This window comes from Solenopsis invicta, chromosome 5 (assembly GCF_016802725.1).
Source record: "Solenopsis invicta isolate M01_SB chromosome 5, UNIL_Sinv_3.0, whole genome shotgun sequence".
Taxonomy (NCBI): domain Eukaryota; kingdom Metazoa; phylum Arthropoda; class Insecta; order Hymenoptera; family Formicidae; genus Solenopsis; species Solenopsis invicta.
The window spans coordinates 22,348,410-22,365,575 of record NC_052668.1 but is presented as its reverse complement, the minus strand read 5'-3'; the positions used below and the strand labels follow the sequence as shown (position 1 = coordinate 22,365,575).

General features: G+C 33.2%; 5 protein-coding genes and 1 long non-coding RNA gene across 9 annotated transcripts; 1 reads left to right on the top strand and 5 right to left on the bottom strand.

Annotated features, from left to right (window-relative positions):
• The first annotated feature begins 24 nt into the window (after positions 1 to 24).
• On the top strand, positions 25 to 14,734 carry LOC120357706. 2 transcript variants are annotated; one of them, XR_005574713.1, is made up of 3 exons: positions 25 to 142; positions 14,310 to 14,443; positions 14,612 to 14,734. It is a non-coding gene; the product is annotated as an uncharacterized LOC120357706 (long non-coding RNA). The 2 variants fall into 2 exon arrangements; XR_005574712.1 differs by lacking the exon at positions 25 to 142 and adding an exon at positions 12,698 to 12,836.
• LOC105195322 (odorant receptor 13a-like) lies at positions 174 to 2,132 on the bottom strand. The gene is made up of 5 exons (XM_011160697.2): positions 1,296 to 2,132; positions 1,122 to 1,221; positions 879 to 989; positions 578 to 733; positions 174 to 443 (listed from the first exon to the last, which is right to left on the bottom strand). The coding sequence occupies exons 1-5, from the start codon at positions 2,099 to 2,101 to the stop codon at positions 390 to 392; spliced, it is 1,227 nt and encodes a 408-aa protein (XP_011158999.2). The 5' UTR covers positions 2,102 to 2,132; the 3' UTR covers positions 174 to 389.
• Positions 3,029 to 5,887, bottom strand: LOC105195321 (odorant receptor 4). Its single transcript, XM_026130921.2, has 5 exons — positions 4,098 to 5,887; positions 3,791 to 3,890; positions 3,556 to 3,666; positions 3,271 to 3,426; positions 3,029 to 3,159 (listed from the first exon to the last, which is right to left on the bottom strand). Exons 1-5 carry the CDS (start codon positions 4,874 to 4,876, stop codon positions 3,109 to 3,111), a joined length of 1,197 nt encoding a protein of 398 aa, XP_025986706.2. The 5' UTR covers positions 4,877 to 5,887; the 3' UTR covers positions 3,029 to 3,108.
• LOC105195320 (odorant receptor 33a-like) lies at positions 6,035 to 8,543 on the bottom strand. Of its 2 annotated transcripts, XM_039448943.1 has the most exons (5): positions 7,409 to 8,187; positions 7,141 to 7,240; positions 6,951 to 7,061; positions 6,588 to 6,743; positions 6,035 to 6,321 (listed from the first exon to the last, which is right to left on the bottom strand). In XM_039448943.1, the coding sequence occupies exons 1-5, from the start codon at positions 8,185 to 8,187 to the stop codon at positions 6,268 to 6,270; spliced, it is 1,200 nt and encodes a 399-aa protein (XP_039304877.1). In that variant the 3' UTR covers positions 6,035 to 6,267. The 2 variants fall into 2 exon arrangements, with proteins under 2 accessions (XP_039304877.1, XP_039304876.1); XM_039448942.1 differs by lacking the exon at positions 6,035 to 6,321 and having other exon boundaries at positions 6,492 to 6,743; positions 7,409 to 8,543.
• On the bottom strand, positions 9,758 to 12,193 carry LOC105195319 (odorant receptor 22c). Of its 2 annotated transcripts, XM_026131911.2 has the most exons (5): positions 11,291 to 12,193; positions 10,997 to 11,096; positions 10,797 to 10,907; positions 10,405 to 10,560; positions 9,758 to 10,180 (listed from the first exon to the last, which is right to left on the bottom strand). In XM_026131911.2, the coding sequence occupies exons 1-5, from the start codon at positions 12,163 to 12,165 to the stop codon at positions 10,127 to 10,129; spliced, it is 1,296 nt and encodes a 431-aa protein (XP_025987696.2). In that variant the 5' UTR covers positions 12,166 to 12,193; the 3' UTR covers positions 9,758 to 10,126. The 2 variants fall into 2 exon arrangements, with proteins under 2 accessions (XP_025987696.2, XP_039304863.1); XM_039448929.1 differs by having other exon boundaries at positions 9,758 to 10,560.
• On the bottom strand, positions 13,230 to 15,946 carry LOC105198023 (odorant receptor 13a-like). The gene is made up of 5 exons (XM_026131288.2): positions 15,165 to 15,946; positions 14,868 to 14,967; positions 14,667 to 14,777; positions 14,269 to 14,424; positions 13,230 to 14,045 (listed from the first exon to the last, which is right to left on the bottom strand). Exons 1-5 carry the CDS (start codon positions 15,944 to 15,946, stop codon positions 13,992 to 13,994), a joined length of 1,203 nt encoding a protein of 400 aa, XP_025987073.2. The 3' UTR covers positions 13,230 to 13,991.
• Positions 15,947 to 17,166: the final 1,220 nt, after the last annotated feature.

Below are 17,166 nucleotides of genomic sequence, written 5' to 3'. Positions count from 1 at the left end.
AATTCTAACTTACAATCATAACGTTGACTACGAAGCTAACAGTTTTGATTATGTTCTACGAGGGATCCTCTATTTAGCCTAACTGTTGTAGATATACACAGTCAATTGATACTGCAAAATTGTTTTTGCACAAAACAGAGAGGTGTGTGTTAGTTAAATAATTATCGAATTACTTTTTTCTTGCAAAGTATGTTATTTTGTTTCAAAAGGCACACAATTAAATATTTCATAAATAAATATATTATAATATTTGTGAGAACTTTATCATTTTTTATAGCACACGTTCTTCTATACGACTTACATACTCGTACATAGTTATACTTACTGCATTTCCTAATACTTGCATTATTAACAAACTGTATTTTTGTTTCCATGATCATCATCGTTGTTTATTCCGTAACCGTGCGAAGTATATTGAAGTACACGACGGCTGATTTCATCACCTAAAATAATTAACAAACGTTTCTCATTTAGGAAACAAATTCTCTTAATATCAAAGAGCAATATGTAACATGGGTAATCAATCATTTCAGACAGATTTTGCAATGTTTCAAATAGAAATATATATTTCGCTTACGTCGCCGAATGTCTTTAAAGAAAGGACGATGAATTTTCCCACCGTAAGCTTCGACGGCATATGCGATACAAGTATTACTAGCACCATATCGCGTGTTCTCTCGGTTGGAAGACGATACCATTCTAACATATTTGTTTTCCAAGCTACTTTGTCCGCCTATTGTAATAAATGTGTATGGAATTGCTTTCACTTATGTAAGATTTCACTTCTACACGTTTAAAAATGCGATAATCGCGACAAAGTATTAATACAAACTGAAGTTAACGTGATAGAATTTAATGAACACACACAATGAACTTACTGTATCAATAATATATTCGCCGATGTAGCAAAGAAGAAAGATATTAACTATGTCGGAAGCTAGAGCAACGACAAATGTATACGCATTCGCGGTATTTCCGTCTTGCCACTCCTGTTCAACATGCACTCAATAGTTAGATTTTTGCGACAAATTATCGATGTGAAATTAATGTGGATATTGCGGGGTAATATATATGACTAGAAAATTCTATTCACCGTGACACGATTTGAACGTTCTGCCTACCGTCAAGATACAGTATCCCATGAAACACATCATTGTTGTATTTGCTAATATTTCAAACAAGTTACTTATTTGCAGCGTGTCTTCCACCAGACACAGGAAACTAGAAGCAATAGTATTACTATTGCAGGACAGAATTAGATCGTAAAGTTAATAAAAATGGAAAAAAAGTCTTACTTTCGTATCCTTATCTGACGTTCGACCACCGCCACTAACTTTTCGTCCGTATTTTTCTCTTTGCACGCTCGCTCGTCGACAAGCTCTTCCATTAACATCATCAAAATTTTCATCTGCGCACACGCGTGCATGACGAGAAGAGCAGCGAGTCCGTACGTCACGATCGTGACGGAATACATGACGAATCCGCCGAAGAACTGTAGCGTAAACACGATCTCGTAAGCTGGACTACGCTGTTCGTCGAAGAGGACGAAATATCCCGCGTAGGCCAACGGTCTGATCGTTACGTTATTACTGGTAATAACTTTTCCCCGCGTTAATGGCACGATCGTGTGATAAGAGAGAGCGGCGGTGTACAGGCAGGTACAGCAGATAGTGAACATGCTTCTGGCAGTCTTCACCTTCTCCATCATGATATCCCTCGCGCCCGACATCGCGATGAACTTCCAATCGTCTTTTATGTGCCTGAAGCATTTTCTGATCTCGTTTTCGTAGACAATTAGAGCGCCGTACTTAGTAAGAGAGGTAAACGAATAGATCGTAGGAGCGATCATCATCAATTTCATACGCGGTTCTTCCACGGTCACGAATATGCAATATAACATACTGGGAATGCTTTCGAAGCAAACGAGAATACAGCAAATGATTATCAGAAGAATCTTACAGGCTATTTCGACGACAGACAGGTCTCTGTCAAGTAGAGGCCAAATGCCGAGTATTCGTAGAAGAAAGTTTGTTTGTTTGGTAACGTATTCTATATCTTGCTTGTAATTTTTATTTGAATGCTTCTCCAAAAGAAGATTCATTGTGGAATTATAAAAGTACGTTTAATAACACGTTTTTCTCCCGCGACAAAAGAATAAAAAGATATTGATTTCGCGGCCTTTGTGCTTGTAAGCCGCAAACTCGATCGCTACTGATCGTTATGTAAAGATGAAATCGACTGTCGCGCGCATGCGAAAACTACTATGCGCACGTGTGCCTTTTGGATCATTAATATTTCATATTATGATGGCATGGCAATGGTAAGAAGAAACTTTGAAATGATCGCTGTGTGCTGCAACCTTCCTGTTTGGAACTTGAACTTGGAGGCAAGGGTTGATTTTCTAAGAAAGATGAAAAGTTATACGGTAGAGTTGAGGTTTAAGGTAAACCTCACATACCGATCGGATTTCTCAGGAAATTTTATCTACTATGTAAAAGTCAGTGTAGAATATTGTTCAGTAAGTAATGAAATAGCATCTTTTTTTCACTCACGTTTCTCAATGATAATAGTGCAAATTAATACAATATGTAAATTTTTTTTTATAGAGTAATCTCGACATTTAATCGATTATTACAGTTCAAAGCACGTAAAAATATACTCTAGGCATTTTAAGAAACAAACGTATTTTATATTGTTAACAAATATCAGTTAAAACGCTATGATTAATCGTGATGTATTTTTAATTAAGTTAAAAAATCACACGATTATTCGTTAAGGTAAACTATGTATACGAAAGACACAAGAGCGCAATCCTTTGAGTTACCTTATACTTGCATATGTTTTTTAAATAATTCCGTAATATATTTTTATTTGAACATTTTTATCACTTTATGTGCACATTCATCAGTTGGAAGATAAATCTAACTCATGAATTATGCAACGAGATTTGAGTGATTATTAATAAATGAATATTAAATTAGTAAATGTATTTGAAATAAAAATATTTTTAAAAATTTATATTAATACTTCTATTTTATAGTTACAGATTTTTATTGCTATCAAGATTTTTACTCTACTATCTACATATTTACTATTAATTCTTGAAATTCATAAAAGCGAGCGAAGAATATTAAAGTATGTTAAGGCCATCTTGGTAATCTAAAATGTATATATGTCATCTTTATTAATTGCTCTTTCTGCAAAAATTTTCATACGATATTAACTTTATTATTAGATTAAAACTTTAAAAAATAGTTGTGTCACACTTACATTGCCAAACGTTCTGAGAGAAAGATCAATGAAACTTCCTGCTTTAAGCTTAAATGGAGTTTCAGAAACGATTATAAGTAAAATCAACGCCCGTGCTTGTGTATCCGGAAGACGGTACCATTCCAAAGTGCATGCTGTTAATGCTACTTGTCCTGCCTAGTTTTTATCAATTAATTACTGTGATGCGTAAATGAAAAAAATAACGCGTAAACGCTCTATTCCGTTATTTCCTAAATATCTTACGACTATACTGTTTCTGATAGTGAACAACGATTTGATACATACGTGCTCGATGATTTGTTCGCCCATATAACAGTAAATAAATACGTTGAAAACGAACATTACTAGTATGAGGGAATATACACACAGACGAAGAATATTCTGATCTTCCCATTCCTGTAAATTGAAAAATCTCATTAATTTTTTATAGAACATGACATCACATAAGTATTTTGCATCACGTTTATCTAAACTAATATTTCCCTCAAAATTCATTGTCGCGTAAATATTTTTCGCGCACCGTGATAATGCAATATCCTACGAAGCATAGCATCACAGTAGATCCCAGGACTTCTACTAAACTTGGATACTGGGTGACGCTCTGCACCAATTGCAAGAAACTAAAAAGTATGGCGAGAAAACTATGAAAAATTGTTTTTAACAAAAGTCACTGGTTATTAATTCCATATATCTTTGATAATCGATGACACATTACCCATTTTGCATTAGAATGTACTACTGTGTACTAAGCTCTGATAATCTCTAATGAATTATTTTAAAAGAAATCAGTGAATTGATCATATTAATGTGCGCAAGGAAAAACTTACTTCTTTATTCTGATTTGATGCTCCACGACAATGGACAGCTTCTTGTTCAAGTTTTCCGGTCGACTCTCGTTCACGAAATCATTTATTAATGTTATAAGTATGTTCGATTGTGAGCAAAAGTGCATCGCGCAAAGAGTCACGAAACTAAAGGTTGTCACTACAATCGTATACTTGAAAAAGCCTCCTAGTAATTGCATGATATATGTGATTTCATAAACTGGACTCTGCTGCACATCAAGTATGACCAGATAGGCCACATGCGGCATTGGTCTGATTGTGATATTTTGTGGAGTAACGATCTTTCCTACTGACAACGGTATGACTATTCGAACAATTATGTTGAGGCTATATAGGATTACGGCACACAACACAACCAGACGTTTACAAATCTTAACTTTTTCTATCATCGAGGTGCGATCGCTCGGACTGACGACGTTTTGCCAGTCTTCGTCGACCAATATTAGACAGTTTCGCATTTGACTTTTGTAAAACAGCATGTAAACATACTTCATGATTTCAACTGTGGTGAACATCGCGCTGCCCATGACTTTCAGTTGCACACGAATGTCCGTCAGCACCATGAATACATAGAGCAAGGTCGGAACTGCTTCGACAATGAGACACGCGAAACACACGAAAACCACCACGATTGTCTCTAACTGTTCCAGAAGAAGAGAATTTGCGTGCGCGAATGGCCATAAGCCTATCATGCGAAAGAAGAAGCGATGCATCGCGAAAGCGTTCCCTATGTCGCGTTCGTAATACTTGTTGGCAAACATCTTGAAAAACAGAAATTGATTCTACAATTTCTTACAAGGAGTCCTTCCACTTCATGGTATGATACCGCGTAGCATGGAAATATGCCTGTAACGCGCGATACAGAGAAAAGACACGCCTGTGCGCAGCGAGCAACCTTTGTTGGGAGAAAAGTAATTTATAATTCATGCGCGCCTGCGTATCGAGGGGACCGAAGAGCCACGTCAAACGGATAACTAATGTATGAAAACTTTCAAAGAGATTGCGTGCAGATTTTTTTGATTTTTCCCTCACAGTAAGGAACAGAAAGTTTTCTGGAAGCTATGAAAGGGTTAACGTTTTGTAAAGATAATTCACGGATAATAGCAGTAAGCAAAACGTAGCTTTTGACTTGGCAGAATATCCGTAGAAAAGTAATTGTACTTATCTGACTATATCTCAAATAGTATTTTTTATTGATTATATCATTGTATTTCCTCAGTTAAAATGTATTTAGATAGCGAACATTACTATATTTCATATAGGATGACATTTTGAATGCGGATCATGCTAGTGCTCTGGAGATTTAAATGCTGCGTAAGATGGATTTCTAAATACATTGTAATGGTGTTGAATCAAAATAGATGAGTATTGCTTATTGTACAGTTTCTTAGACTTAGACAGCACCAAAATCGGAACATAAGACATTATTTAGTCGTCTTTTATACATTATATTATAAAATATCTTCAAGACGTTTTTAAGATATCTTATGTTGAGATTCTAAACAGGCTGCCTGGATTACTATTGTTATACAACATTGAAATGTTATACAACGTTGATATTTTGTGAGAAACAAGATTATGCAATCAATTATATAAGAATATATCAATATTACATCATATTATGCACACCATGTTTAATTTTTATATCTTTCATATGCTTATGTGATGCACTATGTTATCAATATGATGTGTAGCCTAGACTGTAGTTTCAAAGAATGAATGTTGACTGACAATTGATGTATAACAACTCCAGTTATATCATATAGTACTTTGTTTTGCTTGCGTGATCCAATCGTATGCAAAAATTAAAGAATATATAATACAACGACAATAATTTCATATATATACGTATATGTATATGTTTTTTATATCCTTTTATAACTTTATAAAAAGATAAAATAGTAATTATAGAGAGATAATTAATTGTCAAACTGTTTACTGTAATTTAATGTAAAATTTTACCGTACAGACAAATAAAAATTTCTTACACACTTATATATACAGAAGAAACATATCTAAATCAAAAATATATATGTATATTAAACTTTTGTATTTGACACATCTATATCATGACATATTATCACATAAGATATGACTTTACCATTCATAATCATGATTTCGTCGAGAAGAAAGAGATACAAATTAGAAATATTCATTCAGTTACTTTTAGGAGCATGTTAAAATACGTCACAGCTGTTTTGACAACCTGTAAAAAGCAATCGTAATATATATAGATATATATATATATATATATATATATATATATATATATCTTGCAATAAATCATTTATTACTTTGTCATGGTTTGTTAAATTAGCACGACATGTTGAGTGAGAAAAGTTGCATGTGATTGATGTACGTTACACTAGGTGCGTTACAGGTGCGTTACACTAGAATTTAATTGTAGTGCGAATTTAATTTTGCTAATTTAAAAAATAAAATTAATGAATGGTTTTGAACATATATGCTTACATCGCCGTATGTCTTGAATGACAGATCCATAATCCTCCCAGCAGTGATCTTCATAGGCATGTTTGACATGATTATTATTAGCACGATTCCGCGCGCCTCCTTTTTTGGAAGACGATACCACTCCAGCACGCAAGATGTTCTAGCTACTTTCTCTGCCTGTCATTAATATTATCAAGTGCAATGCAACGATAAAAAAAATTCGTGGATTTAAAAAGTGTTTAAAAAGTATTATAGAAACATTTCCAACAATTTCTTTTTAAATATCTTTTTAAATGTCTTAATTTTATACATATGTCATAATTGGGGAATTTATCATCATCGCATAATAAAAATTTTATTAGAAAAATAAATCAATAATTATACCTGAACAGTAAGTTGCTCACCAGTGTAACAAAACATGAACATATTTATCATCATCGACACAAGTGCTGTAAAGTAGGAACACATAGCTATCGAATTGCTATTTTCCCATTCCTATAAATGTTACATTGCAAGAAATATTTCTTTCCTTTTGTTTCGTTATTGAAACTCTTGAACACATAAAATTACGAACCATTATTATAAAATATCCTAGAAGACAGGCTACCGCCGTACACCCTGTCAATTCCATTAGACACGCTTGTTGTAGAGTAGTTTCTACCGATTGCAAAAAACTGAAATGTTGACTACATCGAATCGACACATTCAGAAAATAAGAAAATAGAAATAATTACATTCTGCTTATATATGATGTTAAATTCCAATAAGCGAATGGTCAATTATAAGTATACAATTAAGTCATTTGATGCATATAATTTTAATAAAAATTACTTAACCTTTACCTTCGAATTCTTATTTGATGTTCGATCATTACAGCCAACTTCTTATTTACTTCACGTTTTTCTTGCCATTGTTCCTCGACGAGATTTCTCATCAGATTCATCAGAATCTTTAGCTGACCGCAGGCATGCATCACAAAAACTGCCGCGAGGCCACATAAACCTGTTGTTATCGAATAAGTAACTAAACCAGATAATACTTGTATTGCGAAGACCAGCTCGTAAGCGGGACTAATTTGTACATCAAAGGAAAGAAAGTAACCCGGACAAGGCAGAGGTCTGATCGTGACGTTTTGCGCAGTGACGATTTTTCCCTTGGCAAATGGTAAAATTGATCGAAAAGAGAGTCCGCTACCGTACATGAAGATCGCGCAAAGTATGACCAGCCGTCTTCCGATCTTTGCGGATTCGATCATTGTGTTTCGTGCCTTTTCGCTGCGAATGCTCTTATAATCTTCCTCGATGTGCTTTAAGCAGCGTCTGATACTGTTCTCGTGGATTATCAAATTGCCATATTTACCACTGGCCGTGAAACCAAAGAGAAGTAAAGGGATTGTTTGAAGCCTGACGCGTGTTCTCTTCTCAATTAACCAGAAGAGAGCACCGGGAATCAGAACGCAGAAAAGAAGAGCATAAGAGATCACGATCAAAAAGTACTTCCAAACTTTTTCGCTCGTAGATCTTCTTTTGTAAGCAGGCCAAACTCCGAGTAGATACAAAACAGTACGCGTCAATTGTGTAATGTAAACTATGTCATCTTTATAATGCTCGTTGCGCAACATTTTCTTGTCGAGCTTACGTGAAAACTTTACGCAAACTGAATGGCGACTGACCGCTGCGAATAAGAGTTGCCAGTAAAGTAAATTCGTCCATCGCTTGCGCTTGCGCGTATTAAAAATTAAAATGTTGCGTGAGAGCGTTAGAAAGCAAGAGAGTTTCCAAGTCAACTTGCTCACCGAGGGTCAGGATTGCGCTTTCCACGAATAATATTTCCATACGTCAACGTGTACATTATTTTTAAGAAACTAAGAATTGTCTACCTCAACTTTTCTTCCTGTATTAAAACTCATGTTTACTTTCGCTGGACGTTGACCGTCAGCAATAGTTTCGATTGCATAGTACAGTAATACTTTGATTTTCTTAGATATCAATGTATATCAACAGTCGTGATACTTCTGACGATTTCGATAACATCAGTGGATTAAATAAAGGTAAAAGTACGTGTATATTAGTGCAGTGTCTTATTGTATTCTATGATAGCTGCTTGTTGCAGGAAAATAAACTTGTTAAATTTGTCACTGCGCGAGAAAAGGAAAATGAAAGCGGCAAATTGTTTCCACAGAAGGTGCTTCAATGTGCTCACATTGACTAAGTTCTTTGATTCTCTGAAAAATAATCAAGTTTCTATTGACGATTGATTCTCTCTGTTACAATTGAAATGTCACATCGAGCGAATGGATAATGTATGTACAGAAACTTTTGAAAGGATTGAATGTAAATATGTTTGTAATTTTTCTCCCCCATTGCAAAAGGAGAGTGAGTTCTCTTATTGGAAGCAATGAAAGAAGTAATGTAAAAAAACACTGGATATTAATACATAGCAAAATACGACTTTTTCTTTGGCATAGTATCTGTGGAAAAGAACCTGTAATCATTACGTAATCATGTGTATGTACATCATCATGTAATATAGTATCTCCAACAACAAACAATTTTTTTTGCTTTATATCATTGTGATCAATTCTTTAAAGATATAATGAATTTAAATATCAAGCGTCACGTTGTTTTATATATATATTACTATTTGATCGTGTGCCATGCTACGAAGATGTGATATGACATTAAAATGATACTTGATATTTTATGAAGATAAAAATTATGTAATCAATTATTTAAAGATTAATATTTGCGTATATTATATTTAAATCAATTATGTCATATATATTTTTTCTATCGTGTCTAATTTTTATATTTTTCTTATGTTATGTATGCAATGCTACTGATACGATATATATGTACACTGACAATAAAACATTGTACTAATGTAAACGTACTTTTATCTTTATTTAATCCACTGATGTTATTAGAATCGTCAGAAATATCACGAGTGTTGTTCTATACATTGATATCTAAGAGAATCAAAGTATTACTGTACTATGCAATCGAAACTATTGCTTGGACTGTAGTTTCAAAGAATAAACGTTAACTAACTATTGTAACATACAGAGCCCTCAGTAACAGTTTCATCATATGATACTTCGATTTGCTCACATGCTACATGTTACACAGAAGTTAAAACTTATAAAGTATTATTGGTTTTATATATATGTATATATGATAAAGCAGAAATTATATTTCTGTTACTTTTATCTTCTAATATGTGTTCTTATTTTGCATTAAAACAAAAATACATTTTATATAAATTTATAAAAAGATCAAATAGTAATTAGATAATTAATTATTAAACTGTGTCTATGAAGTTTTAAGATACAGTTTTGTAGTGAGAAATTAATTAAAAACAAAAATTTTTTACATATTTTTCTATACAGAAGAAATGTGTCTAAAACAAGAATATGTATATATATATATATATAGGTATATTATATGTACATCATACCAAGCTTTTGTACTCGATACATCTATATCATCAGCATATGACGTTATCATTACGATGCGTTCATAATCGTAATTCCAATGAGAAAAAGATATGGGTAGAAATATTCAATCGGTTACTTTCACAAGCATATTAAAATACATTACAGCTGTTTTTACAACCTGAAAAACAAGCACAATATCTCGCAGTTATTCACTTATTACTTTGTGATGATTTTAATTAGATTTCACTACTACGATTTGCTGACTAAAAAAAATATATTTAGTTAACGTCCATTACATTATGATGATAATGACAACTACTAGATAATTGATTTACTTGTGGTGCCACAATTACTGTCGATTAATTTCTGAAAAAATAAGTAAATACTTTTGAACATGCTTACGTCACCATAAGTTTTGAGTGATAGATCCATAAATTTTCCAGCTGTGATCTTGAGAGGCAGGTTTGACATTATAACCACCAATACAATCCCACGCGCCTCCTTGTTCGGAAGATGATACCACTCGAGCATGCAAGACGTTCTAGCTACTTTCTCTGCCTGTTATTAATATTATCAAGTATGTGTAGTATTGTCAAAAATTTTTTGTTGAAACATTTCGATGTTATATTTAAACATCGCTTATAAAACACCATGAGAAATTTTAACAACTTCTTTTTTAATATTATCTTGCAAACAGTCTTACAAACTAACAAATTGTGATATATTATTATATTATAGGTATAATTGTATCACAAATATAATTTTTTACGATAAAAATAAATAGACAAATGTACCTGAACAGTAAGTTGTTCACCAGTGTAACAAAATATAAACATGTTTATCAACATAGATGTAAGTGTTGAAAAGTAGGAGCACATAGCTATCAAATTGCTATCCTCCCATTCCTATAAATGTTACATTATTGCACAGTACACTCTTTCTTTTTGCTTTTTGTTATGTATATTCTAACTTCCGGATATACAGAATTACGAACCATTATTATAAAATATCCGAGAAGGCAGAGTATCATTGTACATCCAAACAATTCTAATAGACACGCTTGCTGCAGAGTATTTTCCACCAATTGTAAAAAACTAAAATGTCAGCGACACTGACTAATCAATATATTCACAAAATAAAGAAATAGAAAAATGAAGAAATTAATTACATTCAGTACGTATATATGATGTTAACTCCATTAGCAAATAATCAACTATTCAATACGCTACGTACGTTACACATTTGACGCGCATAGTTCTAACAAAAATTAGTATGACAAAGTTCTTACTTTCGAATTCTTATTTGATGTTGTACCAATGTAGCCAACTTTCTGTTCACTTCCTGTTCCTTTTGCCATTGCTCCTCGACGAGATTTTTCATCAAAGTCACCAGAATCTTCAGTTGACCGCAGGAATGCATCACAAAAACGGCTGCGAGACCACATAAACCTGTTGTTATCGAAAAAGTGATTAACCCGGATAATATTTGTAATGCAAAAATCAGTTTGTAAACGGAGTTGACTTGTGCATCAAAAACAATAAAGTTAGCCGGACAAGGCAGAGGTTTGATCGTGATGTTTTGCGCAGTGACGATTTTTCCTTTGGCAAACGGCAGGATTGATCGGAAAAAGAGGCCGCTACCGTACATGAAGATCGCGCAAAGTGTAACTAAGCGTCGTCCGATCTTCGCGGATTCGAGCATTGTGGCTCGCGTTTTCTCATTGATCGCGGTCTTATAATCTTCCTCAATGTGCATCAAGCAACGTCTGATGTTCGTTTCATGGTATATCAGTGTGCCGTATTTACTACAGGCCATGATACCATAGAAAAGCAGAGGTATCGTTCGAACCCTGACGCGTGCCCTTTTTTCAATCAACCAGAAGAGAGCACCGGGAATCAGGACCCACAGGAGAAGAGCATAAGAGATACAGATCAAAAAGTACTTCCAAACTTTTTCGCTCGTAGCTCTTCTTTTGTAAACAGGCCAGATTCCGAGTAAGCTCGAAATATTTCTCGTTAATTGTGTGACGTAAATCATGTCATCTTTATAATGCTCGTTGCACAGCATTTTCTTGTCGAGCTTACATGAAAACTTTACGCAAACTGAATGGCGACTGACTGCTGCAAATAAGAGCTGCAAGCAAAGTAAGTTCGTTGATCGCATGCGCTTGCGCGTATTAAAGATTAAAATGTTGCGTGAGAGAGTTTGAAAGCAGGAGAGTTTCCAAGTCAACTTGCTCACCGAGGGTCAGGATTGCAATTTTCAACGAATAATATTTCCATTTGTTGACGTGCACATTATTTTTAAGAAACGGAGAGTTGTCTACCTTAACTTTTTCTTCTGTATTAAAACTTACGTGTACATCCGTTGGACGTTGACCGTCAGCAATAGTTTCGATCGCGTAGTATATTAACACTTTGATTCTCCTAGATATCAATGTATATAACAACAGTCATGATACTTCTGACAATTTCGATAACATCAGTGGATTAAATAAAGATAAAAATATGTGTATATTAGTGCAGTGTCTTATTATATTCTATGACAGCTGCTTGTTGCAGTAAAATAAACTTGTTAAATTTGTCACTGCGCGAAAAAAGGAAAATGAAAGCGGCAAACTTCCTTCGTTTCCACAGAAGGTGCTTCAATGTGCTCACATTGACTAAGTTCTCTGATTCTCTGAAAAATAATCAAGTTTTATTCTACTGACGATTGACTCTCTCTATTGCAACTGAAATGTCACATCGAGCGAATAGATAATATATGTATAGAAACTTTCGAAGGGATTGCATGCAAATATGTTTGTAATATTTCTCCCCCATTGCACAAGGACAGTAAGTATTCTTGTCGGAAGCAATAAAAGGATTAACTTCAAAAAGCCCACTGGATATTAATATATAAGCAAATACGACTTTTGGCACAGTATCTGTGGAAAAGTAATTGCAATCATTACGTAATTATGCACATGTACTACATTATCATGTAATATAATATCTCCAACAATAAACAATTTGTTTTGTTTATGTCATCGTGATCAATTCTTTAAAGATATAATGAATTTAAATATCAAGCGTCACGTTGTTTAATATATATTACTATTTGTGTGCTATGCTACGAAGATGTGGTACGACATTGAAATGGCACTTGATATTTTACGAGGAGAAAAATTATATAATTAATTATTTAAGGATTAATATTAAGTTGTGTAAATTATATTTAAATTAATATTACGTGATATATATTTCTTTATTGTGTTTAATTTTTATATTTTTCACATGTCATGTACGCAATGTTACTGATACGATATTCAGCTTGTTGTTTTGAAGAATAAACGTTAACTAACAATTGTAACACACACAGCCCTCAGTAACAGTTTCATCGTATGATACTTTGATTTGCTCACATGCTACATGCTATACAGATGTTAAAGATTATAAAGTATTATTGATCTTATATATATGTATATATGATTGATAAAGAAGGAATTATATTTCTGTTACTTTTTTAATTTCTAATGTGTGATCTTATTCATTTTGCATTAAAATACAAATATATTTTATATAAATTTATAAAAAGATAAAGTAGTAATTAGATGATTAATTAAACTGTGAATATGAAATTTTAAGATACAGTTTTGTCGTGAGAAATAAATTAAAACCAAAAATTTTTTACATACTCTTTTATACAGAAGAAATGTGTCTAAAACAAGAATATGTATATATATATATATATATATATATATATATATATGTATATATATGTATATATATGTATATATATGTATATATATATGTATATATATATATATGTATATATATATATATATATATATATATATATATATATATATATATATATATATAGGTATATATATGTACATTATACCAAGCTTTTGTACTTGATACATCTGTATCATCAGCATATGACGTTATCATTACCATGCGTTCATAGTCGTGATTCCAACAAGAAAAAGATGTGAATAGAAATATTCAATCAGTTACTTTTAGAAGCATATTAAAATACGTTACAGCTGTTTTTACAACCTGAAAAACAAGCACAATATCTCGCAGTTATTCACTTATTATTTCGTGATGATTTCAACTAGTTTTTAATTAATACAATTTACTGACTAAAAAAAACATATTTGGTTAACGCCCATTACGTTATGATGATAATAACAAATATTAGATAACTGATTTACTTGTGGTGCTATAATTATTTTTGATTATTTCTAAAAAAAAAGTACATATTTTTGAATATGCTTACATCACCATAAGTTTTGAGTGATAGATCCATGATTTTTCCAGCTGTGATCTTGAGAGGCAGGTTCGACATTATAACCACCAATACAATCCCACGCGCCTCCTTGTTCGGAAGACGGTACCACTCAAGCATGCAAGATGTTCTAGCTACTTTCTCTGCCTGTTATTGATATGATCAAGTATGTGTAATATTGTCAAAAATTTTCTGTTGAATCATTTCGATGTTATATGTAAACATCGCTTATAAAATATTATGAGAAATTTTAACAACTTCTTCTCTAGTGCATTCTTGCAAACAGTTTTGTCTTATAAATTAACAAATTGTGATATATTATTATATATTACAGGAATAATTGTGGCACAGATATAATGTTTACCATAAAAATAAATAGACAAATGTACCTGAACAGTAAGCTGTTCACCAGTATAACAAAACATGAACATGTTTATCATCATGGATATAAGTGATGAAAAGTAGGAGCACATAGCTATCAAGTTGCTATTCTCCCATTCCTATAAATGTTACATTATTGCACGGAACACTTTTTCTTTTCGTTTTTTGTTATGTATATTGTAACTTCCGGATATTACAGAATTACGAACCATTATTATAAAATATCCGAGAAGGCAGACTATCGTCGTGCATCCAAACAATTCTAATAGACACGCTTGTTGCAGAGTATTTTCCACCAATTGTAAAAAACTAAAATGTCAGCGACACTGACTAATCAATATATTCACAAAATAAAGAAACAGAAAACTGAAGAAATTAACTACATTCTGTACGTATATATGATGTTAACTATCGATTAGCAAATAATCAACTATTCAATACGGCTACGTACGTTACACATTTGACGTGCATAGTTTTAACAAAAATTAGTATGACGAAATTCTTACCTTCGAATTCTTATTTGATGTTGTACCATTGTAGCCAGCTTTCTGTTCACTTCCTGTTTCTCTTGCCATTGCTCCTCGACGAGATTTTTCATCAAAGTCACCAGAATCTTCAGTTGACCGCAGGCATGCATCACGAAAACGGCTGCGAGACCACATAAACCTGTTGTTATCGAATAAGTGATTAACCCGGATAATACTTGTAATGCAAAAATCAGTTCGTAAACGGGGCTGACTTGTACATCGAAAACAATAAAGTAAGCCGGACATGGCAAGGGTTTGATCGTGATGTTTTGCGCAGTCACGATTTTTCCTCTAGCAAACGGCAAGACCAATCGGAAAGAGAGCCCGCTGGTATACATGAAAATCGCGCAAAGTGTAACTAAGCGTCGTCCGATCTTCGCGGATTCGAGCATTGTGGCTCGCGTTTTCTCATTGATCGCGGTCTTATAATCTTCCTCGATGTGCATCAAGCAACGTCTGATGTTTGTTTCACGGTATATCAGAGTACTGTATTTACTACAGGCCATGATGACAAAGATAAGCAAAGGCATCGTTTGAACCCTGACGCGTGTTCTTTTCTCAATCAACCAAAAGAGAAGACCGGGAATCAGGACGCAATAGAGGAGAATGTTACACAGTGAGATCAAGAAGTTTTTCCAAAATTTGTCGCCGGTAGATTTGCTCCTGTTGTAAATCGGCCAGATTCCGAGTAAGCTCAAAATGTGTCTCGTCAATTGTGTGATGTAAACCATGTCATCTTTATAATGCTCTTTGCTCAGCATTCTCTTGTCGATCTTATGTCAAATCCTTATGCAATCTGAATGGCAACTGACCGCTGGAAATAAGAGCTGCCAGTAAAGTAAATTCGTTGCGCTTGCGCGTATTAAAGATTAAAATGTTGCGTGAGAGGGTTTGAAAGCAAGAGGGTTTCCACCAAGTCAACTTGCTCACCGAGGGTCAGGATTGCGCTTTCCACGAATAGTGCTTTCATTCGTCAACGTGTACATTTTTTTTGCAAGCAACTGAGAATGGCAAATTGGCTTCAACTTTTCTTCCTATCTTAAATCTTGTGTTTCTTTCGCCTGCACCCCCCCCCCCTCTATTTTTCGTGTTGCATGTTGACCGTTAGTAATAGTCTTGATTATATATCACAGTAATACTTTGATTTGCTTATAAAAATATTTTTCACAACAATCGTGATGTTTTATGACTTCTTTATGTTTTTGACTTTGACTTGTTCTAATAATGTCAGTAGATTAAATAAAGATAAATGTACATTTAGGTTTGTACGGCGTTTTTTTTGTATTCTATGATAATTGTGGCAAGAAAGTAAAACTGTTAAACTTTTTATTACACGTAAAGCGGAAGATGAAAATAGTAAATCGTTTTCATGGAAGTTTTTATGGTTCAATATTCTCATATTGATCAAGTTTTCCGATTCTGTGAAAAATAACTATGTTTGATCCTGCTGATGCCTTCTACAACTTACAATTGAAATGTCATATCAAGTGCTTAGATAATGTATGTACGTATGGAAACTTTCGAAGGGGTGCATGCGAATATATTCACGACTTTCCTCTATTATAAAAAACAAAAAGTTTTCTTATTAGAAACAATGAAAGGATTAACTTTTGATAACGAAAGCTTATAATACATAACGTTACCTAAACAACATATAATTTTTTACTTTGTAGAATATCTGTGAAAATGTAAGTAGGATATAATCGTCACGTAATATTTAACAATCATTTTTTTGTATATATTATATGATTATTTCTTTGATTAAAATGTATAGTGCATTTAGATAGTAAACAATATAATACTTTATATAATATTTGATCGTGTGTGTTTGCTAATGTTTCGGAGATTTTAATGCCGCTTAAGATGGATTTCCAGCTGCAGTAATAGTTTTGATGCAAAATAAAATATATAGTTTATTTTAATCGTATAACATTGAAATGCTACGTGTACACTTTATGAAGAATAATTTATAATTATTTAA

Bases quoted from the DNA above. Each gene is read 5' to 3' on its own strand.
- LOC105195322 (XM_011160697.2), bottom strand. From the start codon at position 2,101: ATGAATCTTCTTTTGGAGAAGCATTCAAATAAAAATTACAAGCAAGAT. The intron at 990-1,121 runs GTAGGCAGAACG...CATGTTGAACAG, and splicing joins TGGGATACTGTATCTTGACG to GAGTGGCAAGACGGAAATAC. The intron at 444-577 runs GTAAGCGAAATA...TAATTATTTTAG, and splicing joins CTTTAAAGACATTCGGCGAC to GTGATGAAATCAGCCGTCGT.
- LOC105195321 (XM_026130921.2), bottom strand. From the start codon at position 4,876: ATGTTTGCCAACAAGTATTACGAACGCGACATAGGGAACGCTTTCGCG. The intron at 3,891-4,097 runs GTAAGTTTTTCC...CATACTTTTTAG, and splicing joins CATCAAATCAGAATAAAGAA to TTTCTTGCAATTGGTGCAGA. The intron at 3,667-3,790 runs GTGCGCGAAAAA...TTCAATTTACAG, and splicing joins TAGGATATTGCATTATCACG to GAATGGGAAGATCAGAATAT.
- LOC105195320 (XM_039448942.1), bottom strand. From the start codon at position 8,187: ATGTTGCGCAACGAGCATTATAAAGATGACATAGTTTACATTACACAA. The intron at 7,241-7,408 runs GTAAAGGTTAAG...TCAACATTTCAG, and splicing joins CATCAAATAAGAATTCGAAG to TTTTTTGCAATCGGTAGAAA. The intron at 6,744-6,950 runs GTATAATTATTG...TATTAATGACAG, and splicing joins GTGAGCAACTTACTGTTCAG to GCAGAGAAAGTAGCTAGAAC.
- LOC105195319 (XM_039448929.1), bottom strand. From the start codon at position 12,165: ATGCGATCAACGAACTTACTTTGCTTGCAGCTCTTATTTGCAGCAGTC. The intron at 11,097-11,290 runs GTAAGAACTTTG...CTGACATTTTAG, and splicing joins CATCAAATAAGAATTCGAAA to TTTTTTACAATTGGTGGAAA. The intron at 10,908-10,996 runs GTTCGTAATTCT...TAACATTTATAG, and splicing joins TCGGATATTTTATAATAATG to GAATGGGAGGATAGCAATTT.
- LOC105198023 (XM_026131288.2), bottom strand. From the start codon at position 15,946: ATGCTGAGCAAAGAGCATTATAAAGATGACATGGTTTACATCACACAA. The intron at 14,968-15,164 runs GTAAGAATTTCG...CTGACATTTTAG, and splicing joins CATCAAATAAGAATTCGAAG to TTTTTTACAATTGGTGGAAA. The intron at 14,425-14,666 runs GTACATTTGTCT...TATCAATAACAG, and splicing joins GTGAACAGCTTACTGTTCAG to GCAGAGAAAGTAGCTAGAAC.